This window comes from Aplidium turbinatum, chromosome 18 (genome assembly GCF_918807975.1).
Source record: "Aplidium turbinatum chromosome 18, kaAplTurb1.1, whole genome shotgun sequence".
In the NCBI taxonomy this organism is placed as follows: Eukaryota; Metazoa; Chordata; class Ascidiacea; order Aplousobranchia; family Polyclinidae; genus Aplidium; species Aplidium turbinatum.
The window spans coordinates 4492735-4519976 of NC_137489.1; the positions used below are offsets into that span (position 1 = coordinate 4492735).

Here is a 27242-nt window from a genome sequence, read left to right on the forward strand (position 1 = left end):
AAAGAAAAGCCATTAACTTACCCAACTTTATGAAGGCTATCCAGCTTAGACTTCACATTAACTAGTGATCAAAAATGCAGATTTACACAACCATGCAGCCTAGAGCTAATAGTGAATTGATTTTTTATTAGGTACGGTAGTCTAAATTATTAACCTACACGTAGGCTACACATGACCATCGAATTAATAAGAGGGAAATTTTAATTTTTCGTTTTCGAAACCCACAGTTTTCTTTCTCACAGCTTAGCCTATGCTTCCCTTCCTTGTTAATTCTATGGACATGTGTAATGAATAGCCTACTGAAAAGTTTGGGTGTTCATCAGGACAATTATCGTTTCTAGCACTAGTTGCTACGTTCATCTGATGAAATTGAAAGTAAAATTAACAACAAACAAGATGGCTTATTGCTTCACTGACGTTTCGCGCACCATGACAATGCGCATCCTCAGAGCGGATAACATACAAAATAAAATTTCACTAGGTTATATAACTTACTGCAGTGCGATTGAAGGCAAGAAAAAATAAAACACGCAATATTTAAAAAAAAATATTTTTTTATCAGGCTACGTCTTCTAAGTTATTTGTAACCGACAGGAAAGTAGTAAGGGGGGAAAGGATCAGCCATTGCCAAAACTGTAGGCCTAATTTCAAATGTTTATTTTTAAGTATGACGTAGGCTACACCTCAGATCTAATATGAACATTAGACAAGTGATGTGCTGTATTTTGTGCGGAAGATCTTTATTGACAAACTGAAACCTACCATTGAACCTACTATTAGGCTACAAGCCTACCACTCCATTTAATTTTACAGCTTTTTTGGTTTTATATACAGTAGGCTTGACTAAAATAAAATTTCACCTTCTGCTACAACATTATTTGGCAGAGTTTGTTTATCAGTGCTGTCAACAGCGTCCAAAAATTCCAAAGTATTTTGCAAAATGTATTTCGATTATGAAATTCAAACATTTTATTTGGTATTTTTTGAGTTATTGAGCAAAAGGAAAATAAAAACAATTTTTTCAAGAAACTTAGACTGAAAATTTTGTTCGGCCAACCGAAAAACATATATTGCCTCTACTGTATCAGCGTATTTTATATGAAAAAACAAAAAGGTTACTCTCAGTCTTTGTGCATTATTAAGGTAGGCACTTTAACATTACCCACTGGTCGAAGAGGTACGCAATCATGCGTGACATGTTCATTCGCGATTCAGCTGATTTCAGTCATATGACTCGTGACGTGATATTCTGATCGAAAAATTTTGATAAAAATAAATTTAACTGAATGCTTCACCACAACCACCGTTGCCTAATGGTTAGGGCAGAGGAGTATAGTAATTTCGATTTCGTGGGTTCGATTCCCACCCTCTGCTAATACTATTTTTTCTTCTGCAACTGAACTGAGTGCAAGAAGGATCTTAATGGTAGCCACTTTAACAAGTCGAAATTGTGACTAAAACACAAATATTGATTGAACATATCACGCATGATTGCGTACCTCTTCGACCAGTGGGTAATGTTAAAGTGCCTACCCATTATTAACATGTGAGCTTTTACAGTTTTGCTGCAGCCCACCTCTATCGCCGAAAGTGTTGGAAACAAAAAACCGGTTACACCACTTTATAAGCTGGAGGCTTTCTCCGGTATTGTCAGAATGTTTGGCTAAGTTATAGGTTAAGTTATGCGGGGTGCCAGTTTAATGGCTAATTAGGAAAAACTGTAGCTGTTGAGACGGTTATGAAGTAGAAATATAGATTTAAACCAAATTACTTCTGTGTAAAAAAATAGTTTCTAAAGTGTGACATTTCGCCGGAGCAGGTTATGACATACTACAGCAATAGCCTAGTCCTTGAATACGGTTTATATTGTAATCTTTCGCATGCTTTATACGGGCTGCTTTGCATGCTCAAACGCTTTCAGGTAGCCTACTTAAGCAGAACCAACAATCACCAAAGTTGGCAATGTGTCATTTCAGCGCTTGAATTGTTGCCTCTTATATAGGCCTAGTATTCCACCCACTGTGTATGAAAGTTTGAAGAGCTTTTGTTGAAAGTACGAGGCTCAAATGCATAGTCTACGTACCGCGTTGAACCCAGAGAACCCGTGGTTGAACAAAGCGTCACAAATGTGGCGGTTATTTCAAGCATGATGATGATTATGTGCCTGATCTGATACAGACGTTGGCGATCATGGTCTTCCAAACTTCTCTGTCATTTGCCATTCGTATAAAATCGTTCGTTTTAACTGTTGTGTCTGTGGCCCATTGATTCAAGCTGTTTAAATAAGTTAATCTTTGTCGACCTCTGCTTCTTTTTCCCTGTATCATCCCCAATAGAGCTAATTTTTCCAAATCTCCATGTCTGTGAATATGACCTACAAATTGCATCTGACGCCTTCTAACTGTCGTTATTAATCTCCTTTCTGCTTTTGCATTTCAAGCATGCTGCTGAAGTTTAATCAATTCAACAAGTAGACACGTTTAAAGTCAAATGTTTGAGTCATAAACACTTTTGTTGTGTAAACAACTGATTATATTCCGAGTAAGCTCAGTCAACAGCCAAGCATTATCCAAACAGTGATAAATACTAAACAGGCTACCGTAGTCCATAATATCCGAGAATAGACGGGTCATTTATGAAATTCTCTAAGTGTTAAACATAAAGTCAATAATTATGTTCGGCTATGTTACTCGACTTTGTGTGGTTATGGTACAACAAGACAACTCTCTAACGAATTTCAACAATTTATAAAAACGTATATCTACGTTTTTTAAATGTAATTGCGTTCCATAAGTTGCTGGAAAAAGAAACAGGCTAGGGCTGGTTCAGTTCGAAGAGAAATAATGCCTAAGGCGATGACAATATCTCAAGACAAAAGCTGTTTCACAATAGCAGTGACATTGCTGATAAGTTACAGAGCTTCTCATGCAACAAAAGTTCTTTACTTTTAAACCTATGATGGTGAATTGCTTAACTTTATATCTGTCTATCTAAACAAGAAGTTTGGAAGTTTGGACTAATGATATTGAATACTGGTCAGGACTTCATTACAAAACTGCAATAGAAAAATCTCACAACAGAGAAACTTGGCGCCTTATTGCCACCAACCCTCGACGAGAGGAAGACTTGCTATGATGATGATGATCTAAATAGAAAACGAAGTTAGTGAGCATGGGATATAAACCTTTGAGGGCGTTGTAGCGGGTTTCTCAACAGATCTATAATCCCTTTGCGTAAAAGAGTGCGGTGATCGAGCATAGCTGTGTGTCAAACCAGGATTACCAGTTGAACCAGTGTCGAATTTGTCCCTTATCTATACTCTATTAAAAACCAGCAATATTTAGCCACGGTGGTTCGACTCTTGGGATATGTACTTGAGCAACACATTTTCACTAATCTTTTATACCATAAATATGTTTTGATGACGTTTTGAAATCTTAAAGGAAAATCAACATCATTCCCTACTTCTTATATGTTTGTAATGATTCAGCTGCTGAAAGTTTTTGTCCAGATTTTCGTAGACCGACTATGAATATAAATTATAACTCTTTAATAATTCTCTTTAATTTAAGAGTTAACAACGGTGGTAAAACGTGCTCAAAGTCAACGATTATGGGTTTAAGTTTGCAGAACTTTTTATACTTTAAAGTAAAACAGGGGTAGGTACACAAGCAACGAGAAAAGCATACTTGACTAGGTAAGTTAGAAACTATAAAAACACACAGTTTGTATGATAAGTTGATGACCATGATCTACAACCTAGGATTTATCTTTCTATAAAGAAACAGGGAAAATCATTACAAATTATCCAACATAGCCTGCTATAAAAAAGAAAAGAAAAAAGAAAGCTATGAAAATATGTTAACAGGTAAACAACACAGCAATGATTTAAAGGACATAGCTTAAGTATTATTTATCAGGCTAGTCTACTTTTAATCTTTGAGTGCTGTCACAATCAAGGACTCCAAGACAATGTTTCGGACAACTGCACTCGTCGGACTTTTCCTCTCGCTCTTTGCTCTTTCTGCAGCACAAGAAGGTAAGATTGTGTTTTTAAACAGTTTGATATGAAAAGAGATATATCAGCATAATTTCAACCTGTTTTAAATTCAAACATTTTACCTTCCAATAGATTGAACGAAGAAACTTTAAAGTTCTTTTTTACCTCAGTCCGCTCGAATTATCACGATTATCAAGAGAACTTGCTTAGAGGATCAGGAAGACTTAAAAATAGAGCTGTTGAAAATAAACTAGTTTCGAACTTTATCGCAGTACTGTAAATTGCTATTTAGAAATCGATATTAATGTATATTCTGAAATTGTTAAAAAATATGTATTAACAACTGTTTTATTAAAGATGTAAAGATGTCAAAATAGAATCGAAATTTGGCCCTTTTTTAAATGATTATAGAATAAACAGCGCTACGATTTTTTACTCGGCATCATATATAGATATTGTTTGTTGTGCCTCAGCGTTTAAGATGGGAAGAAAGCATAATTATTCTTAGCGTTTACACTTATCGGAACCCTTAAGAATGAACCTTGAACGTCCCTGGTTGTAGTATATAGCTGGAATTAAATTAAGGCATTTTATGTCTGAAAGAACTGAGTTTTAATTTGTAGACTTAATTTGGAGTAACGGCGGAGTATCGAGATTACGGTAAATTAAAGGTCAACTTTTGTAGATTAAGTTATCAGTTCTGGCTTAGTCACAAGCAAAACTTGTTTCAGAATCTCCGTGTGCAGTTAATCCATGCGAAAACGGCGGGGAGTGCTTGGAAACTTCTTCGTTTACTTCACAAAACTCGAGGTCCTACAGCTGCATCTGCCCAAAAGAGTTCACCGGAATTCATTGTAACTTGCGTAAGTTTGTGAAGAAATTCCTCGGTAATACTGCTTATTGTTTTGTATGACGCTATTTTCTTTCAAAAGTCCAAGACGTTTTTGTTTAGCCAATCCATGAGGACGTTGTTGAATTGGTGGATTGCGCAATATCTTCCTTGAATACATATATTGATTTCCATTAAGGATAGGATTGTAATAAAGGATGGTTGATTGATATCTTCCTTGAAGCTAGGTTACTGGGGATCGGTAATAACTGCTTTAACTGCACAGTACTCTAAATTAGCAAATGCGCCCTTTTTACATTGATTTAACCAATAAATGGCAAATCAACGTTACAAAAATTTGATTTGCTTCCTCAAAGTATCTACAATGCTCTGCCAACACTGAGCAATCATTGACGTTCACTCAGCAGACACATTGTGGGAAATTAAATTTTAAGTTCAGGCTTAGTCAAAAAAACGATGCTATGAGACGATAATTTTAGAATGGAATTAAGCTTACGAGTTGCAATTAATGGTTTTAATTTGCAGTTTCAAAATAAATTTCTTAATAATTTTAATTTGGAAAAGAATTTATTGTTGCATATAGCTTATTTATAAACAAACAATGTTTAGGTAATGTTTACAAAACTAAAAAAATGGTTTGATTTTTGTAGCACCACCACTGCTTTCATGTGGGAACCGCAGCATCGAAATATTAATTGACAAGCGCATTGTAACGGAACAAAACCTCGCAGACGACACATCCTTTGTTTATTTTATGGGCTCGCAAGGGTGCAATGCGGTAGAGAGGGGGAATGACTATCACTTACGAGTGGATGCCCCTTTTACCGATTGTGGATTAAGTTTGAAGGTAAAAAGATGGGTAAAAACAGTTATATAGGAGACATAGCCTATTACAGGCTACTTAGCCTATTTCTTTTGTTGATTTTTTTGTGTACAGTGTACGACTTATACTACGGTAACTTAAATTGTTAATGGGCCAGTGAAAATGAATAATGTTATTTGTGCTGCTAGCAAAAATTAACAAAACGTTTTTGTTTGACGCTCACTGTGAGACCTTGAAGATACAACAAGTTGTCGTTTACTCGTTTTGTGCTTTTGGAGACTGGGTTCTTATTATTTTAATACCTCTGCAGATATCAATGCAATACCTAGGCACAAAACAGCAGCCAGACGTTGGTATGAACATGCTGGGCAAGCAAACTTATCACTTTATCAGAAAGCAAAAGAATTGTGTAGCCGTTTGTGATACGGTCTATTGAAACTTTTTAGAGTCACACTTGCAGGAAACAAAATGTGGCCTTACACATTGACTGTCATACTCACAAAATCTGTTTCAGCGTGGTGATCCAAAAGGTTATTACTTCACTCAACAAATTGTCTGGAATCAGATGAGTAGAACTGTGGAACGACCAACCGTGCTTTTAGATTTTCAATGCAACTATACTGATCGTTATAACGTCTTCTCTGGACCACTTATCCCAACAGTCACGTAAGCGATGCGGATAATACGTAACGTCATGAAGGCAATGCCACCTAGTAGGTTTGGTGGCCGTGCTTAACTATATTTATTGATGCATATACCGCAATATTAGATCCTTTAAACCATTAAGGTTTTGCCACCTTTTCCTTTTGTTAGTTTTGTTACTGTATTTCTTTTTTACAATATCATTTCTTTTGCATTCTGACAAAGAAAAATAAATTGAATTGAATTGAAAAGTATAAGGCCATTTCATAAAAAAAAGGAAAAATTTGTGACGTCAGCACAAGCAGTTCAGAATGTAAGTGAAACCAAAAGACATTAAAATTAATCGTTAGTCGCATTCCCTTATAGCCTCGTGATTGGACATAACAAAACGTGAACAACTAAACGTGAAGAAAAATAAATCTTCGAGCTTGCATCTTACTGTAGCTTTCAAAGCACAGGTGTGTGCTCTGCTGGGCTTCGAACCAGCATCCTGTTAAGCTTCTGTCGCATTTTTTCATTGCTTAGCGATATTATTTATATAGACTAAGTTTCTTTCCCTAATTTATTATTATTTGTATGCTGTATTCGGTTTCAAGGCAACTAAGCTTCAATTTTTGAACACTTCAGAACTGTAGATATGAAAACAAGTTATGGAACATTTACAATTCAACTGGATTTGTTCAAAAGTGATGACTTTTCTGCTGAGTCACGCCACAGCACAAGACCAGTCATTGCCGTGGAGCAACAAGTGTGCGTTCGTAAGTTCAATATATTTACTTCACAAATGTACTGTACAGTATTTGCAACGGACAACAAGACTTCAACAATTAGGCAGGTTCACTATGTCAAAAAAAAGAGTTTCGTTCAAATTTTTTGGAGATTAGCAAACCTATACATTTTCGGAAAGCTTAGATCATGAGGAATCCGAAAAACGTTGATTACATTTGCAGAGATGTCCGTTTGGCCGCCATTTTGAACTTTCAAAATGGCTGCCGCAAAATATATATTTTGATATATCTCGGCTCCTAATAAACTTAGAAACTTTATCAAACATGCTAATTCTATGTTTTAAGGGTCAAGAAATCCATTAAAAGCATACCTAGATACCAAGCGTTAACCACTTTGCAATTATCCGCCATATTGGTTTTCAAATGGCCGCCGAAATTATATTTCGTTACATTACTGCTTACTAGTTGAGATATAGACTTCATTCATCAATAACATGCTAGTACTAAGATATGTTGACTAAGAAATTCATTAGAAGCAAGCCTGCACGCCACTGTCATATTTTGGACAAACATTTTCCAACAGCTGCTGTCTTGAGTCTTATTTCCAGCATTACAGTCAACGTCATTTTCTCAGTCTATCCCACACAGGCACAAGTCGGTGCAGGTCAAGTTGTTCCTTCGACACGAACATCTCTGCGTTGAGCAGTTGGTTTTGCATTGGCATCGGTATAGCTGAATAATGGCTTGTGGTGCAGGTAGAATCCTTGTGGTGATAGGTGAAATCCCACTTTCATGCTGATGGTAGCCATGCCGAAGTGGATCAAGGAGCTGCTGCCACATGACAGTGGTGTGGCACCAGACACGACTCTGAACTCGCACACGTTCAACGTGCTCCTCTAATGCACCAATTGTTGGAGGCAAGTTTTGATTCTCCGCCAAGTTCTTGCACAACAGGTACCATCTCGGTTCTGGATTGTTGTTTATGTGGACACCCTTCGGGCAGTACATCGTGCAGACAAAGCTGCCAGCATTTCTTTACCATTCGGAGATAGTGTGCTGTCCTCAGGTAAGTGTATTAGTGCACTGATTGTTTCCATTCCTGCCTTCAAGTACTGTTGGAACCACTTGCTTTTATTCAATCCTGAGAATCTGCCAACATTATCAGCTCCACTGAAAGTATGGAATACGGGTAATGTTTTGCCTTCTCTTGTCCTACAGCTCTCCATATTGGTGCGATCACCAGTGTACCTGATAGCATGGAAATGGACGAGTGTTTGCAGAGTTGGTCGTAGTTTGCAACAGCAAGGACAAGATCGTCTGTGTCCAGACTGAAGAAGACTAACTGCGCACCAAGACTCCGCTGTGATGCTGCGAGGCAGATCATCAAGATGTCAGCTTCTTCGTGATTGTTCACTTCAAACGTGATGTTTGAAGATTGCTTCTGGTGTGGCCTGACGCTGAAGTTATCACCAGCTTTGGAGAATGCTTGTTGTATCCGATTACTTCTTCAGCAAGATACTGTGTCAAATCTGCTTTCGTTTGGTCATGGGACAGGAACCTACTCAGTGGTATATGTGCTTGATTCTGGTGTCATCCATGATTTGGTATTAGACGGGATCTTTGTCTTTTCGTCGTCTTGCTCTAGTTTTCTGTTTCAAAGAGTCAGACTTGTACGCGTCGAACACCAGAATAATCTCGTCAAACTCTGCTGTCAACGTCATGAGCTTGTCATTGAAGTGTTGGCTAAGATCGTTGACTGTCGTGATGGCCCCGTATTCTTTGGCGTCTTCTGGACGACCACCATGCTATTGACAATGGCAATTTTCTGACTCATGTGCGATGCCGATGGTAACAGTTCTGCATTAGCAGTGTCAACTCTCTGTCCACCCGATGCTGGTTCATGCGCATCATGCTCTGTTCAATCAGTTTCAACCAGATGCTGCCGGCAATGGATGAGCTTTGATTCATCAGTGCATGGTAGAACTGATCCATCTGGAGCGAATAGTGCTCTCGGTGTGAGGGTGAACTCATAGTTACTGATAGCGTTCTTCTGGTCATTGTCCCGGCTTGATCTGGATAGGACCATGAAGCGCCCGTAGGGATCTTTTGTTTCTTTCAGATCGGTCGAATGGTCACGAACCATGACTGTTTCCTACTTGTTTCTTGACATGTACATGGGGTTGTTCTGCTTCTTAACTGGTGCCCATAAGCTGACATCACTATTAATGCGTTCTGCAGCATACTTTTTGTAGAGCTGTTGTCCCTGCTCATCGACAGTCAGGATCTGTTTGACATTTTCTTGTGGAACACATGCGTGTGTGATGAAGTTATACATCTCATCACGTTCAACTGCGAATGGATTTCCGTGACTCAGTATGGTAGCTTTTATCTTGTCAACAGCTTCATGCTCTTTCCTGACAATGGCTGGTTGTACTTCAGGGTGACTTTTTTTTGGAAGAAGTGTCTCCAAACTGCTCTTTGAACTTTTCTTAGAGGCGCGACATCTTTGGTGCAGCCAGGAAAAACCGTTGCCGGGCATTCGTGTTGTTAGAAATGCCAATTAGTCCAGAGCGGACTTTCATCATCTTGCTGAACTGCTCTCATGCACGATCTGCATCAATGGACACAAATGGGATCTCACCCTTGGTAACAGACACATTGCCTTCTTGAAGTTCACACCAAGTCTCTGGGTGGTTGATCTTCAGGCCATGCATATTTGCAATATACCGTGGCCAAATGCACTTGTACTTTATCCGATCTAGGGCTTATTCAGTTCCACACCAACTTGCAAATGGAGATTGAGATCTGCATTCCGGGATACCTCGACAAAGAATAAGATCGTTTCCACACAGTGAACATAGTTCATCATAGACTTGAACATCACATTAGAGGACTGTTCCGTTTCCCATGCTTTCAATTGCTGCATCACATCTTCATCTATGAGGATTCGTTCCAGATGGTCATGAGCAGTCGAGATGGATTCAAGAGTAATGTTTCTGTTATCAGATAACGATGTACATGCCTCCTGGACCTTATCTGATGATCTTGAGCAGATAATCTTCAGATGTGGCTTTTCTGTGAAAAACTGATCCAAGGCCAGTGTTACAAAGCTATGTAAGTGTCGATGTGTACACGAAGAGTTCTCTTGTAGTGCGCACACTTGAGAATTTGTCTTGTGATTGCAGATCTATACACATCGGCTTCGATCCAGGCATCATCAACCCCAGACTTCTCTTTGGAAGTTTCGAGAGCTCTTAGTGCAGCCATCACAGCATGCAGCTCACCCAATCTGGAAACAATTTCTCTTTTCAGGTCGACCCGTCCGAAGGTAATCACAGTTGGGTACCCCTGACCAACGACTAACGTCTTCTGCTGGGATACTTGTAGAATCACAGTCAGCATAGTAGGCCACTCGTGGCAACTTCAGGTAGCAGGGGCAGTGCACCAACGTGAGTGAGTGGTTGGCAAGATGAGATGAATGACTTGTATCCTGCCCATCCGGGGATCTTGCTCTGTTTATCATTTTCCCTTGCTCTGGACAAAGTAGATGCTGTGACCCACCCTAACTAGGTCAGTTCATTTGACTGAGCAACACCTGTTGTGTTGGCCTCAAACCTCCGTGCTTTGTTGTCAAGTTCTGGTTTTGGCTTGGCACATGGCTTAATGTGCACATGATATGGAAGGATTGATAAGTTCTTACCTGCAGTAAGTTCGAGCTTTGGTGCGACTAGTTCTCCTGGAACATTTGCTTTCTGATTCACTGCAGTGATTGTTTCATGTGTGGTGCCTTTCCAGTACGCGGACAACAAATACGAATAAATACTTTTTCATTTCATTATTTTCATTTTTTATACTTAATTACGGACAAATACGACGTCACACTGTATATAAGTAGTAATGTAACGAAATACGAAATGGGAGTGTCTAGGGCGCTGACTTTGTTCAGCCTCCATCTTATAGAGATGCCTCAACGTGGTGTAAAGGTGAACCCAGGCTGAAAACTAGGCTAATCCCTAGCAACTCCTGGGGCTAATAGACACACGTAAAAGTCCCCAACGGCAATCTCTTTTTCGCGGAAGAGGGCAGTGTCTGACGGGCAGGCATCCTGTAAGGCGGGCCTCAATGAACAGAGCACCGGGCAGCCCGTTGCAACCGGTTCCCCTGAATCTTCACGTTCCGATCTTATTGGACCGCAGTGGACATGGAGCTGGCCAAGAGTGTGTGCGTAGCCCTCGCGTAGCCACGACCACCTTAAACAACCACACAAGCGAATGGCCTTTGTCTCAATTTGGACCAGGACCGAAACAATTTTCATTTTTTATACTTAATTACGGACAAATACGACGTAACACTATATAAGTAGTAATGTAACGAAATATAATTTCTGCGGCCATTTTGAAAACCAATATGGCAGATAATTGCAAAGTAGTTAACGCTTGGTATCTAGGTATGTTTTTAATGAATTTCTTGACCCTTAAAATATAGAATTAGCATGTTTGATAAAGTTTCTAAGTTTATTAGGAGCCGAGATATATCAAAATATATATTTTGCGGCGGCCATTTTAAAAATTCAAAATGGCGGCCATGGGGACATCTCTGCAAATGTAATCAACGTTTTTCGGATTCCTCATGATCTAAGCTTTCCGAATATGTATAGGTTTGCTAATCTCCAAAAAATTTGAACGAAATTACATAACGAACCTGACTAAATCGGAAAACTTCACTCTGTCAATCTCGGTAACCGGCCCTGTGTCAAGAGCCTCTACAAGTATGCGAACTACCAGGAATAACCAATCAAGGCTTTGTCAGTCCAAGGATAAACATTCAAAACCAACCAATCAACCAAAATATGAACGACCTGTTTTAGCCTGATGCTGCGGGTTCGCTGTGGCAGTAGAGGTTTGCATTAGCTTTCTGAACACAGTTCCTTATTATGTGCTATGACAAATTCGATTCAAATTTAATTTCAACTTACTGTGCTTATCAGAGCAAAGTCTAGTGAATGTCGTTCCTGAGCATCTTGTGTTGACTCTCCTTCGTTGTTGGGCATCCACCAACAAAGATGGCAGCGGGGACACACACGACCTTATATCTAACAAGTAAGCTTATAGTTTCTATAGTCAAAGAGCTTTAACTGAACTAAGCTATATATACTGCATGTTGCTGTGCAGAAAATAGAAGTTAGTTTGATGTAAACAGTAAGTGCATTATTAACGTATATAAACCTAAGAGCTTTTTATCCTCTTTTGTCTTAAAAGGCAACTTTGTTATGGGGCAATTCGATCTTATATCTTAATAATAATAATGCTTCTTTTTATATAGCGCTTTATCCATCGCAGAATGCGTTGCTCCTCAACGCTTTACAAAGCAGGTATCGGTTTGAATTTAATTTTAACTTACTGTACATATCAGAGTAAAGTCAAATCTTCAGTTAGGTTTGTACGCCCACTAATATTTTCACCTCAAACTTAACTGAAGATTAGACTTTACTCGGATATGTACAGTAGGCTACCGGTAAGTTAAAATTAAATTCAAACCGACACTGCCTGCTTTGTAAAGCGCTGAGGAGCAACGCATTCTGCGATGGATAAAGCGCTATATAAAAACAAGCATTATTACCTACTGTAACAGTTCTACCCTTCTGGATACCCTATTGTAAAGATAACCTTATCAAACTTCTTTACGTTTTTGTAGATGTGTGGCAGATGACACTACTACGTTAATAGCCAATGGAGCAGGAAGTGAGGCAAGGTTTTGCTTTCAAATGTTCAAGTGGAGAGAATCTATGAATTCTGTGTACCTCAATTGCCTTGTAAACGTTTGCAATGTGACAGCTTTTCCTGAATTTTGTCAGTGCCAAAATGAAAGGGAAAAGAGGTGAGTTACAGTATATAATGCATCTTTTGACAAATCATAACACGCTACAGTATTGTAAATTATACTTAAATTCTTCTGAAGCCTGATCTTGGTATTTTGAGTGCTTTGTAGGCTTAATAATCGCAGAGACTTTAAAATGCTTTCACAGTTACACACGCCTGTGTCTAAAGTAGACAATGTGAAACTTTGGCCCTAAGTTGAAGCGTTGTTGCTGAATTTACCATACGCTTTATAAATTTTTGATACGTGAAACTAATTGGGTCATACTATTTAGGCTACCTGCTTTTTCCAAGTTGTTTTTCAAATGTCTCCATTGGTGGTTTAATTGAATAAATAATTATATCAAATGTTTCAAAATTGTGAGAAGGCATTATCGGTATTTCTTAATTGCTTTTATTGTAATGAAGCCAGCGTTAAGATATCTTGGTGCAAAAGGGTTCCATAAAAACCAAAAATACACACTTTTGGGGCATTTTTTGTTTTTTTATGGTCAAAATAAAACAATATTGGATCAATCATTCTTGGATATCCAGCAGTGACGTAGCTAGGGAATGTGCCGCCAGGGGCGGATTCAGATTTTCCCGCCCCTTCAAGAAAAAGCATGTTAAAATAAAATGCGTTTTTTTATCAGATTATAATCAAAAATCGTAGTCTGAAAGTGCCGCTCCCAGACGTGCCGCCCGCGGCGGTCCACCCCCCCCCCCCCCTTAGCTGCGCCACTGATATCCTGATATTACATTTCTTACTTCTTGTGTATCAGGAGCATAGCGCCGATGACCATCGAGAAACAGCAGCGTGAAAGCAAAAGAGTTAGTTCAGAACTAATCCGAGTTGTGAACAAAAAATACTTGGACGACTGGCTCGACTTTCTTTACGAAGACCCAAGTGAGACATCTCAGCAAGATAGCACTGATGAGGATCCTCTTTATGACGACGAAGAGCCATTTGAAGACGACTCAGGTTAGAAACCAATTTGTTCAAATTTGAAGACGTGATTTCTTTTTTGAAAACGCTTTTATTGTCGCATCCAGGTTTACGAAAAAAACTGAAGATTTAAATTACATAAATGAGAAGACAAGGAAGTCAATTATTTTCCTATCCAAGCACGTCATGAGGTGTCCTGCTAAGTTACAGCCGCGTGCTTTTAATAGAAGCGTCATGCAGATGCTTAAGCACAGGCAGCGACTCTAAACCTTTTTACAGTACACAACTTGTAGAGAATGATAAACAAGGAACTGACGTATCTTGTCAATGTTCTTGTTCTTGAGACTGCGTAGCCGAGAAAGATAGGCGCCTGACTGACACGCTGCAAGTTTAGTTTAAACTCGTGAATTTCCACAGAAAGCACTTGGCAATGTCAAATATAACAAGAATATTCGACCACTGTAGTCTTTCGTTGCTTTCAGAGCTCTTTTGTTTCATTTATATTAACAATGTGACGTATGATGTCACAATTATACATTCAATCGCCATTCCCTTGAAGCAGATTGCTCATCAACATGGATATCTGTTTCCATGAGTCACGGTTTTTAGCCAGCTCGCCCAGTGTCGTCAAATTGAGTTCGGTCCATGCCTAGATGTTGTCATGCCATCGTCTTGGTGGTCTGCCTCTTTTTCTTGTCACAATAGACGCATGATAAATGCATCGCTATTATTATCACGATTCTAAATATCTATGTTTATCACCTTATGACCAGCACGGAGGAGTGGGGTAGAAGAAGCCAAAGGTGCTTGGGAAGTTAATCTAAAAACTGGGAGTTTTTTACTTACATTTAATTAGAAATTGTGGCCTTTTAGGACATATCCTATCTGCCAGCTGCATAGAGGATATAAAGTAGACCTATTGTTTTTTTAATTTCTTGCTGAAACGTGTCACAGCTCTCAACATATTTCTTGTTTTTACTAAACGTAAAACCTATGTTAAAGATTATCTCATTTTTACATTTCAGGTCCCAACTCTACAGTGATAATAGCGGTTGGTGTGGTATTAGCTGTAGCTGTGGTGATTCTTGGAGTCATTGCTGGAGTCTACTTCAATTTCCGAAAAGCGAATGTGAAAAAAATGGGTCGTAGCAACCAACCGCAAGGTGTCAGGCATAAGCAACGATTGCCAATAGCATAAGAACTTTATGGTACAATTTACGTAAAACGATCAGACAGTAGATTTATCAGGAGAACAATGTGCGTGATACATGAACATCACGCTGTGACGCCAACAGAAAATAACAATGACGTAATCAAAATATTGTTTAAAGTTTTTTTTTTGTGTCACAATTATCACCTTCTAAAACGGTCTTATAAATTTAAAGAGGTTGAAAGAGTAAAATTCTAAATCTCTTTCTCAAGAGTACCTCTTTGATAACTAAATCAAAAGAGTTGTTTGTTGCATAGTCTTTCTATTTTGCTAGTTTCAAAAGCGCTGTGCTTTTTTGTTGATGATGGCCTATAAGCTCACACCAATATCATTTTTTTTAGAGAACTTTGCTTTTCCGAATAATAACATTTTAAAATAAGTTTCATTGTTTTTTGCATTAGATTGTTATATATCCTAACTTGAAAACATCTTTATCAATTTATTACATTTTCCACTTGCTTGTAGTTCCACGATTTTTCATAGTTTGGATTCGATTTCTATTTGTAAGTTTTTCTTGTGTGATGCATTATAGAAAATTGTAGCTTTTGTTAAAAATGACCCTAGTACAGCTCAATAAACTTTTCAATTGTTTAGAGTTTTTGATCGGGTTACTCTGTAGATTAAATGCAATATAGTGAAACAACACCATGACAAGTTTGTTTCAAGATAGTCAAACAACACCAGAAATATATAGTAAGCGGTAGTAGCAACTAGCAACTATGTAGTCGCAGAGTAACATCAAAGCCAGTGTACAATGAGAGCCCCGATCTGCTCATCTCTCAAGGATCTGGTACTGGAGATGCACCATCTATATCTGCTAGGCAGAAGCTTTTTACAGTAACTCTTATGCTTCTGCAACAAAGATATTGATGCTTAGATTTTGTTATCTTTCGGTAAAATAAATGCCTGTGTCACAGTGAATGGTTTTGCTGCAATTTCGTTCAACTGCATGTTATTTTCAAAGCTTCAGAGAATATTATAACTAAGGCGCTCTATGGTGATTTTAGACTAATTCATCTGAGCTACAGCTGTGGAAATATGTTGTTGTTATTATTATTGTTTTTGTTTGTGCGTTGTATATGTACTTTCCTGCAACAAAAACTTAATCAAGCTGAAACCTGGTAAAGCTTTGCTTTGCCTGCACTTCAGAAAAGGTTGTTTATAAGATCAAACGTTTTCTACGTCGCAAACCAACACAAGCTAGACAGCAATTTTGAACAGCAGCAGTTGCCGTATAAATGAATCTAACGGATCTTTATCAGTTAAAAACTCCAAAGGTCTTACCTACTTCAAAGTGTGATCTAAACATAGTTTAAAGCCAAAGCAGACTTTGAAACCAGAACTCACTAGTTGCCGTCTTGTTGTTCAATTCCGATTTAACAATAGCCTACAGTTTGTTGTGTATTCAGGCTGCAAGTAAGCAGAGTACAATAAATCGGAAATATAAGTAAAACAAACTTGCAATATATTTATCTGACTAAAACATGTAGGCTACTGCCCATATGGTATTCAACTTACAAACTTTCTTTTAATAACAAAAATTTTCAAAAAAATGCAATTTATAATAAAATGTACGTCAAGCCAAACGGAGAAAAACACTTTCACCTTCACAAAAATAGTTTTAAGTAACATGGCACTGAAACTTAGAGTTGTTTACTTATATTCAGGCTAGGCCACATACGGGAACGTAACCAGCATGAACTTTCCGAAGGGGAAATCATTGAGGCCCGTAACAAGTCGGCGAAGGCAAATCATGGGGAAGGGGGTTTCTCCCAAGAAAATTTTGAAGAAAAAAAGAATAATTAAAAATTGGGCAATCTGAGAGTACTTTCAGCCTAAATCAATAGTAAAACTCTGTCAAAATACCGTAGCACAGGTTGAAATGATTATTTAAATATTTCGGTGGGAGAGAGCGATTGCCTCTTTTGCCACTCTTAACTTTTCCTGCTCCTAGTTTAAGCATGTAGGCTACACTATTTCAATATTACTTAAATCTAACCAAACTTTCCTGATAACATGGAAATGTTGTTCATTGAATACTTTCATTTGGAAATTTAGCTATATATATTCTTAGTTTGTTGCTGGCTTCTATAAACACTTTTGTTATCTGGAAAAAAGTCGGAATTGTTGAGAGCTTGAAACCTGCTGTAGTCAAAGTTTTTGAAGGCTACAAATCTTTTCTGTTGGTTTTGCTTTTGTGTTTGCAACGAGCAAAATTGATTTCTTTGTGGAACAAAACCGCGCAAAGAATCTTCCTTTGAAAGAAATATAATGGAAATAATGTCGCCTCCTATGGTTCTTCAAACAAATTGGCCTCAAGATACTGGTTTCACAAAAGAAGTCTACATGTCAACAATGAATGAATGCAGTGTCATTTTATTTAAGATAAATAAAAAATGAAAGAAACTTCCATAGGAAGCGTGAAAATATCAAAAACTTTGAATGGCGATAAAAAACGCATTAATTATACAAAGCAGTGAAATAACATGCAGTAAAAACGTTACAATACAAATTATCCTTTACGCTGTGTAGGCCTACATCACATTCCTGAGTTTTCAAAGCCATTATGAACTAGGACACCAATGAACTATGTGATCAAGTTGTTGTCAAGAAATCAGTTTCTGTTGATGATTGGTTGTTGTATTTCTCATCTTCATCATCACAGTGCTCACTGCTCAGTGCTTTTGTTATCAAGATGTGTTGGTTTTTGAATTGTCCATTGATCATTCTTTCCTGGTGGATGAACAACAGTTTTCCAGCATTTCTATGGTTTGATGTTGGAAGGTGCTTTCTTGTATTTTTCATCAGTTATTGAAGGTTGGTTAGTTTTGTTTACACGCAATGAAGCTTCTTTTGGAATTTTGGCTTTAAAATTGAAAGAGACTTTTACAAACTCTCTGTTTTTTGTTTGACGAAAGTTTTTTTGCAAACATCTTCTTCACTTTTGCTTCGTGCAATCGTTTCAATGTTTTTATCCTGAGACAAGTTGGTTTCTTAATCTTTGCTTCTTTGCTTTTCGAAGTTAGTTTAGCAAGATCTTCTCTAGATGGTATACGGCCAGTGGTATCTTTTGTTCGAGCCATCACAAATTCTGTCAGAAACTGCTGCAGGTCACTTGAGCAAAAGAAGTTGAATGATTTCTGTTCCAGTAAATGAGCTACTTATGAAGACTGAAGATTTTTTCTCTTTTTGCTGTATTTTAACTTTGTCTTGTCTGCTGATGTTTTGATGTTTTGCGGAAGATAGTTCTTTTATTTCACGATAATCTTGTTTGTCCTCTCGTCTGCTCTAGACTCCATTAATTAGCTCAGAGATTGTAAAAACAAAACAACAGAGATGTTGATTTAAAAAAAGTTCTTTTGAAGGTCACGCAGAACTGAATAAACTGTTTGAGTCGAAAGATCACAGCTGGGGTCCCAATTTTGTAGAAGTTTCACACCAGAAGAACGAAGCCTACAAACGAAGCATTTTCATGATCATTGTAGAAATTCTACATATCCCTGCTGTGAAAGGCCTGGTAAAATGCTCGAAGGGGCATCTTATTATTCCATACAAAGCTGTGTTTTGGCAGGACACTCAATCGCATGCCTAAATGTGGATACAAACATTGATATTTTTGTCTTCTTGTTCACCAAATCTAGATTTTCAGCTGCTAGACATAACCTGGACATAAACAAAAATGAACTGTACACTATACACAAGGTGTTTCAAAAATTTGACATCATTGTAGGCCTACAGTCTTGTAACTTTTTCCAATTATAATTAATCAGAGTAAACCAAATTTAAAATTTCGTGGGACTTGATTTTCGGTTCGGAGTTCGTAAACTTGCTTAAAGTGTTATTTGGAAAACGTACACATCCAATTTTGACTGCGAATATGATCACATTTTTACTGGCGTTCTTCAAAAACTGTCTCAACTACATTGGTCAAAAGCCTTTACTATTTTTTGAGATACAAGTAAATTTTCTGAATGATATTTTTTTGTTGATTCCGCATCTGCGCTCGGTTGTTCTCTATCAAGGCGCAGGTTTTGAACATATATTTACTTTAATATTTTACTTATTCAGAAATAGGTATTTATGAATTAGCTTATTGTTATGTATTTTAGTTTATTTGCATTGAAACGATGTACTTTGTTTTCGTTTCCCTCAGGTCTTCTCTTTTGCTTAATATTCATCCGCCTGGTTTTGTTAATTGGCACTTCTCGTTTTGGGCTTACTTTGCAGGTTTCACACTATATCTTGGTTGTGCAATTTTATAATAAAACAGAATTCCAGTATGACTCTGATTGAATGAGCTAAGAACACAACACTTATTGAGACTTTATTTTATGTATTTTAATTAAAATGCTTGTAAATTTTAATGTTATGACTTCACAGTAGGGCTACTGTCCGTGAAGCTCTCTTTAATGATGCTTTGAAAAAATTGTTACGATAAAATCTGTATTGAGCAAGCTGTCATCTGTCAAACCTAAGCATCAAATACAGTATATCAGCAAAAACGCAGTGAAATCAAACAATGTAAAATTGAGGTCACAAAAAGAAAATAGTTTGACATAAGATCTGGGATTTGCTTCTAAAAAAATCGACACTTTTATTTTGTTGTGGTTGCTTTTTGTATATTTTAGGCCTAATAATGCTTTCCTGTTTAAAACGCTCATTGTGTTTTTGACAAAGTTCATCATACTAAAACTTGGTTTCTTTACAAGTTTCTGCTGCAAAGAGGTTTTGAAAGTGAAGTTTTGTTTCAAATAATTTTTGCCACAACCACAGAAGAATTTCAACAATTTACTTTCTGACGATGGCTTGCGTGATGGTTTATTTTCTTTTACATGTGCATGTGCAAGAAATTAATTTGAAAAACAAAGCTTTTTTAACTATTTTATCTTGATAATGAGCTGCCATATTGTGTATTTGTTCTGCAATCTATAGGCTACTTAATATTGTTGCTGCGAACACTTTATTTCTGTATAAAATCTGTAAATAATCCATGTTTTGATAGTCCATTACCTAATTACAATATGTGTGTGTGTGTGTTAGTTTGTTTTTGTGATGTTGTTAGGTTCAGTCGTGTTCTCGTTGCTTTAAGAATTGGCGCTTCAATTGTTTCAGCAACGAGGAGGCGACTGATTCTTAACTAATTCATCTAGGCTACTTGTTTTACAGTATCAGGTTTGGTGGCCGTGCTTAACTATACTTATCGATGCAAATACCGCAATATTAGATCTTTTTATGCACGTCTTAAACCATTAAGGTTTTGCCACCTTTTCCTTTTGTTGGTTTTGTTACTGTATTTCTTTTTTACAATATCATTTCTTTTTGCGTTCTGACAAAGAAAAATAAATTGAATTGAATTGAAAAATGGCTGCGTGGTGGTTTAACGATGGCTTGCGTGATGGTTTATTTTCTTTAGTGAAACTTTCAATATCCATTTAAGATTTCCCACCTTCTCCTGTATTGAGACTCTGTTGTAATTCTATTGTTTATCAAAGCAGGTCTATAGACGCAACTGAGTTGCGCGAGGAATCTTGTTGGAAAAAGTCACTTTGGCTAAATATAAAAATTTCATTAAATGTTTTTGTCATTAACAAAAAGGTGGTGCTAGCTGCTATAAGCAATATAGGCTACCATCACGTTATAGACCAGGAAAATGAGGTAGATCTTTAAAAGTTTTAAGACCCACATAAACAGGTATTTGGGCACTATGGACACTACGTTACTTCCTTTGGGCACTACGTTACTTCTTAAGCTTCAATTTGTTGTCGCAACATTGCTTGACAAATTTAAAACAAATGCAGACGAATCTTCTAAAAAACTTATGGCTAAACCATTTTGGTTTTGCAAGTAGTTGTGTGCACTTTCTGTAGTCACTGGCCTTGCGGTGCTGACTGCACAGAGAAAATCTTCAAATCAACAAAATTCGTAAAAGGTTTATTTGATATAAACGAAAGAACTACACAGACGAACATACACGCTAAAAACTTTAAATTGAGAAAATAAGTACATAAATATTATGCAAAAAAAATGAAACAATACACAACAGTAAAAACGTTTTATTACCAATAATAATCCTTCACATGGGTGAGAAATTTCTGAACTTTTAAAGTTACTGTTTAATGAATTAGTTTAGTATAACCACGAACTATACAACCAAGTTGTAAAAATGCAGTTTTTGAACTAAACAATCAGATTGATTTTGTTCTAGCTATTTCAGGTTACTCTACATCAAGCACAACAGAATTGCGCAACAATTGTGCAATGATTGTGCAACAAAATTGTGCAACAGAATTGCGCAACAATTGTGACTTTTTACATGTTTTGTGTAATGTTGTAATCTTTCGGTGACATAAACAACGTTAGAAAAGCATGTTGAACAAAGATAACACTAAACTGTTAGATACAGTTTTATTCTGGTCTCTCTATTATTTTTTAGTGCTCTTAATTTTCAGCTTCGTCATCGTAAAGTGTTGAATTTTACGGTGGTCTATGTTGTTTCTCATCAAAAACTTTTCTAAAATTTTGAAGTGACAGCGTTTTTTTCCTGGCAACAGATTTCATTGGCATCATGTTCTTTTGCATTTCTGACATGGCTTGCTGCATTTCTCTCGTTTGTTAAAGTTTGATTAGGTTTCTTTAATTTCATTGAAGCTTTCTTTGCCGTTTTATCCTTAGAATTTTTGGAGATTTTGATAACTTCTAACTTCCTTTCAAGAATCTTCATCGCTTTTTGTTCGTGCAATTGTTTCAACATCTCAATCCTCAAGCAGTTTGGTTTCCTTACTTTTTCTTTCTTGCGTTTTAAAGTCTTCCTAACAACACCTTTTGAAGAAGTCATGCGCCCAGATGCATATGTAGAACGAAACTTCGTACGAAAAGGGCTGCGGCTGATAGCCATTGTTGAAGACTTCGTGAGCCAAGGAACTTAAAATGATTTTCTTACAGCAATACTTCTACTTTTATAGACTAAACAGTTTTCTCATCTTGGCGCATTTTTGCACCTCTTTTGTTTTGTCACTTGATTTGCTGCAAAAAACAGATTCTTCAGTTTCACCAAAATCTTATTTCTCGTTTCGTCTGCCTAATTCCATTACTTAATCCAATAATTAAGTCAGGCATTTTTTCAAAACGAAAAGCAAAGAAAAACAGTTTTTACAAAGCTCTTTTCAAAAGAATTTTAAAGTCAGAGTTGGTTAGAACCAGACATTCACAGCTTGATAAAATTCCTTTGAACAACGAATGTCAAAAACGAAGTTGGCTACAAATTGAATATTTTGATGATCGGTCCAGAAAGTTAGAATAAACAAAATTTAAGATACCTCGTGTGCTGGTCTGCAAAGTGAAGTTGCATTTTGCCTTGACCATTACTTGAACAACGTAAAAACTAAAATTTATTGGCAAGTTGTTTAAATTTCTATTGAAGTTCTTCAACACCATAAATTATTACATTTTAAAAGAAGTTTGAGAACTGATTTGTTTGGGTGTCGAACCAGAATGATTTGAAAAGAAGTAATAGCCCCGATAGCTTAGTTCAGGCGTCACCAAATGGCGTCCCGCGGGCCGCATACGGCCCGCCACGCTGTATCGCTCTGGCCCGCGGAAGGTATCAGCGAACAAGTATAACCAAAAGTACTTTTCTTGAGGAGTTAAAGAGCACGAAGGCAAAAAATACTTTCTGGGAAGCATATTTTCGCTTTTCATACGATTCCAACGACCGACCAATCAGATTGTAGTTTTAAGTGGGGGTTGCTTAAAGTTATTCCAATGCGATGTCCAGCCACACTGTCCCAGTGGTTGATTAAAACGTCTGTTTTCGAATTTCGAGCATAGGGTTGCTTATTTTAAGTTTGCAAATGTCATGTAAACACTAGTGTGCGTTTCACCGTTATTGCGTTTCACGACCAGTGTTCTCTTTATGCAAGTTTTGGTTGGTAAAATAGGTCGGTGTGCCAACTCAATTTATAATAAATTGGCAAATATTATATATAAATTTAAAGACTTTTTCTGATTGTAGGCTATTATGAAAATATTTAGCTTAGTACTGCAAAATGTTTTTTTTTCTTCTTTTTTTAAAGAAAAATCTTTAACGCTTCACGATTTTGCGTGTCATCCTTGCGCAGGGGCTATGCTAATCTTCTCTGTATGGTTCCAATTTTAGTATATCTACTGCCCAAGCAAGTTCTGCAAAATGTTGTTAATCAACAAATTCTTGCCACGCTGATAAGCATCGCAAGTGACAGTTGTCTATAACAAAAGAAAGACGGTTTTATAGACTCTCACAAAAAGGATAAAAAACCAACTCATTGCTTTTTAAAGGGAACACTGTTCATGAATTACAATAGAATTAAGATTTTTGGGTGATTTCCACAAGCATTTGTTTCATGGTGCCTGGTTTCTTTTTCCTTGTTATTGGAGCCTATTTTTCGCTGATATGTTTGCAGGCCACTATTGTTGCCTCTATTGCGATGTGTCAAACATTTCCTTGTTTACTGAAATCGTTAATTGCAAGACATCTTTTGTGAAGCGGAGTGACAACACCACTCTTGCTGGGCAATAAATATTCTGATGAAACCGCTCGCCTCGCTATAAGTGCGCAAAACAAGTGGCCTCGCTTATTAGGCATTGTTAAAAAAGTCAAAAGTTTTGTAAAAGGAGCTTGGCCTGGCAGTAGCGTTGTTCGATTAATTTTGTTGCTGCGGTATTCTAACATAAGTATGAACAACATGTAACGCTGGATACTGGGTACGAAATGCGTTCTTTTTTAGCATAAGAGTCAAGCTCCCTAACACTTTATTAGTGCGGCCCGCCACAGCTCTCCTTAGTGCCAAAGTGGTCCGCATGCAAAAAAGGTTGGTGACCCCTGGCTTAGTTGGTTAGCGCTTGACTTTGTGAACGAACAAACAGCAAAATCAAGCGGAGCTGGTTTGACTTTCGGGGCGTGCGCTTAAGCAACGCATTATAATTGCTGCTCTCCAGTCAACGGCACCTAATTGATGGAGTAGTTTCCCGCCAACAACATTTCAACAATCGAAAACTTCACTCTGTCAATCTCTGTAACCGAGCTTGCGTCAATGGTTCAAAGCCTCTACAAGTATGCGAAACTTTCAGGATTAAGCTTTCAAAGAAGCTTTCCCAGTCCGAAGACGGTTTGTTTTGTTCTGCTCCTCTCTGATAGATACACTCCATGCAAGTATGATGTGCCTGCTGAGTGTTTGGATATGAGGAAGACTTCTGAAGCGTTTATCAAGCACTGATGAACTAGGCCACGAATTCTAGTTTGTGTGGAACAAAAATATCGATCTTGCAAGGTGTATTCTCTTGCGTAGCGACCTTCAGCTATGAGCGTTATACGACTTTTTTGTCTTTTAGATGAAACCAGACTCCACTTGAAAACAATTTTTGCTACACTGGGCTGCAAAGAAACATTTTAAGGAATTGCTTGTGAAATAAAAGATTCATGGAATAGAAGGTTTTCTAAGTGGAATATCGAAAGATTGTAGCATTTTGAAGCAAACTTTGTTTGAATGCAACTAGTGTAATGAAATAGTACTGTAACTTCACAATCTGCACTTTTAAAATTTTGTTACAAGTCTGAAAACCATTATAGACATTTAACAAACAAGTGCTTGAGTCCCAATTGTAATTATCTAAAGGTGCAAACACAACTTGCAAAGTTATCCTTCTAACATTGTTTCAACGGCGCCAGGAGTGGAAAAAAGTATTAAAAAAGAAGAGATGAAACCAAACAAATTCTTACCTTGTTTTGTTTTGAAATCTAAGTTTGCTATCGTTTTCAATTTCTTTATTGCAGATTCACTGTATTACCACCAAATGTAAGTTAATAACCAGCTACGAATTCACATCGGGACAAACTAGCACTGTTTCTCATCATCATGATAAAAAGAGTTCAACCTTACAACAGCAAGTCATTTTTACAACTTTGTTCTAGTGTGAAAAGCTGCTCTTATCAAAAGAAATTCTCCTGTTGCAAACAAAATATTTACTGTATATTAAAGAACCTAGAAGACATGTCTCAAGTGAATAAAGGTTTGTCAAAGGTGGAATTTAATGCCAAGTTATCTGACAGAACTATGGATCTTATCAAAACTAAGAAATGCTTGAGAAGAAAAGTATTAGTTGAGCAGCATAGGGTCAAAGCGTTTGAGCGCATGCGAAAGCGACTTGCAGAGCTGATCATGATGAAACGAAAGTTTGTCCAAGGCTCAGGTCTTCCGGTCACTAATTCTAAATCTATGAAAAAAATAGAAATATTATAATCAGTGTAAACAAAATTTAAGATCTTGCATGACTTCTACTCAGAGCTCGTAAACTTGCATGATGTGTTACTTCGAAAATATCGATATCCAAACTTGACTACAGAAATGATGACTTGAAGGAAGCGGAAGCAGTTTTCGAACCAAAGAGAAGCTACCCAATGAAGTCTCAATACCTTGGAAGAGTTAAAGATGAAGGCGATGAATTACTAAAAGCCGGACGGTGGTGGCATACATTGAGTTTCATACAGCAGTTGAAAAAACGTTGTTGCAGATCTTTAAACAACTTGAAGTTTTGAAAGAACAAAATTTCAAATAGTTCTTAAACAGAACCAAATCATTTCAAGTTGTGTAATGTGTTGCTTTTATTGTTGTCATGTGTTAATTTTCATTGTTATTATTTTGACAAATAGGTTTAATATGGAACTCAAATCTTAAAATTTTTGACATGGAAGAACATTTCAATATTTACACATCTATATAAGATTTGCTGAGGTTGGGTCAACCATAGTCTGGCAGCTTACCTGTAGTCAAATCAAGTATAGAAGTTTCACGACATTGTTTGATTGACAGATCCTTCTGTTCTCACAAGTCTCCACACGACGAAAACGCGTAGACGTAGATCGTGGAGGACTTTCACTCACTGGATAGAAAAGACTTTAGTTGAAATTAGTGAACATTTTTCTGTTATTTTACGAAGTTATTGTTCAATATTATTATTTTTCTATTTTGCGTTAATGCATTTTATCGGAAAACTGTGGTTAAAAAAGTTTTATAACTAATGGCAAATATTGGATAAAAAGCGAACGTACGTTATAGATGCAGGATCAGTTGTTGAACGGTTTGCTGACTATTAACACTAAGAATGAGCCTAACAAAATGTAAATGACTTTGAACGAGAATAAATTTCCTTTTTAGTCGTTTTTAAGAAATAAATCAAAATGTGGCACAAGGGTGATATCAGTTCAAGTTTTACAGAGTTTCCTAATTTTCTGCGTTCCTAAGTGTTTTCAAAATCAAACACAAAACAAATTATTCTAAAGTCCATTTGCAATTACTGCATGGTTATGGCATAGGATTTGAGATTTTAGCAAGCACGCAAGGCTTACTTTAAGGTTAACTTTGAAAAACAATTTTAATAACAAAAATTTTCGAAAAATGCAATTTATTATAAAATGTACATCAAGTCAAATCGAAAAAACACTTTCACCTTCACAAAAATATTTTCAAGTAACACGGAATTGAAATCTGGTGTTTTTTTAATTATATTTAGGCTAAGCTACATACGGGAACGTAACCAACATAAATTTTTCGAAGGAGAAGTCAATGAGGCCCGTAACGAGTCGTCGAAGGCAAAGCATCGTGAAGCAACTTTCCAAAAGGTACCATTAAAACATTCCTTGCTTTGAAATTTGACCATTCAGAATCGCTGTGATCAGTAGGGTAAGCACTTTAACATTTATTAATTTGAACATTGTTTGGTAATTAAAGAAAAATAAATAGCAATTGCAGAGAATCAAACTCATATCAATAAAATGACTACCATCGCTCTAACCCTCTGCGCCAAGTCAGCCGATGCCAAACCGATGACTTAATTTAGTACGATTTGCGCTTTTCCTTTGTTCTTCCGAAGTTTCAACATAAGGCATTTTTTTATGGTACCTACCTTTTGAAAAGTTGCCACCGAGAAGGGGGTTTCTCCCATGAAAATTTTGAAGAAGAAAATAGTTAAAATTGCGCAATCTGAGAGTACTTTCAGCCTTAACCAATTGTAAAACTCTGTCAAAGCACCGTATGACAGGTTGAAATGATTATTTCATATTATTTGATGAAGAGAGAGCAATTGCCCCCTTTGCCACTCTTAACTTTTCCTGCCTCGGGTTTAAGCATGTATTTCAATAATACTTAAATCTAACC

The 27242-nt window shown here is 37.0% G+C and overlaps 1 protein-coding gene and 1 non-coding gene across 2 annotated transcripts; one reads left to right on the forward strand and one right to left on the reverse strand.

Moving 5' to 3' along the window:
- Positions 1-3875: 3875 nt before the first annotated feature.
- On the forward strand, positions 3876-16174 carry LOC145787586 (pancreatic secretory granule membrane major glycoprotein GP2-like). Its single transcript, XM_082599356.1, has 9 exons — positions 3876-4039; positions 4732-4863; positions 5501-5697; positions 6188-6339; positions 6943-7073; positions 12031-12142; positions 12738-12920; positions 13681-13880; positions 14870-16174. Exons 1-9 carry the CDS (start codon positions 3973-3975, stop codon positions 15040-15042), a joined length of 1347 nt encoding a protein of 448 aa, XP_082455482.1. The 5' UTR covers positions 3876-3972; the 3' UTR covers positions 15043-16174.
- A 6952-nt stretch (positions 16175-23126) lies between these two features.
- On the reverse strand, positions 23127-23229 carry LOC145788029 (U6 spliceosomal RNA). The gene has a single exon (XR_014291486.1). It is a non-coding gene; the product is annotated as a U6 spliceosomal RNA (small nuclear RNA).
- Positions 23230-27242: the final 4013 nt, after the last annotated feature.

Coding starts and splice junctions, on each gene's coding strand:
- LOC145787586 (XM_082599356.1), top strand. CDS start 3,973: ATGTTTCGGACAACTGCACTCGTCGGACTTTTCCTCTCGCTCTTTGCT. Junction 4,040..4,731: donor TCTTTCTGCAGCACAAGAAG/GTAAGATTGTGT, acceptor AACTTGTTTCAG/AATCTCCGTGTGCAGTTAAT. Junction 12,143..12,737: donor CACGACCTTATATCTAACAA/GTAAGCTTATAG, acceptor ACGTTTTTGTAG/ATGTGTGGCAGATGACACTA.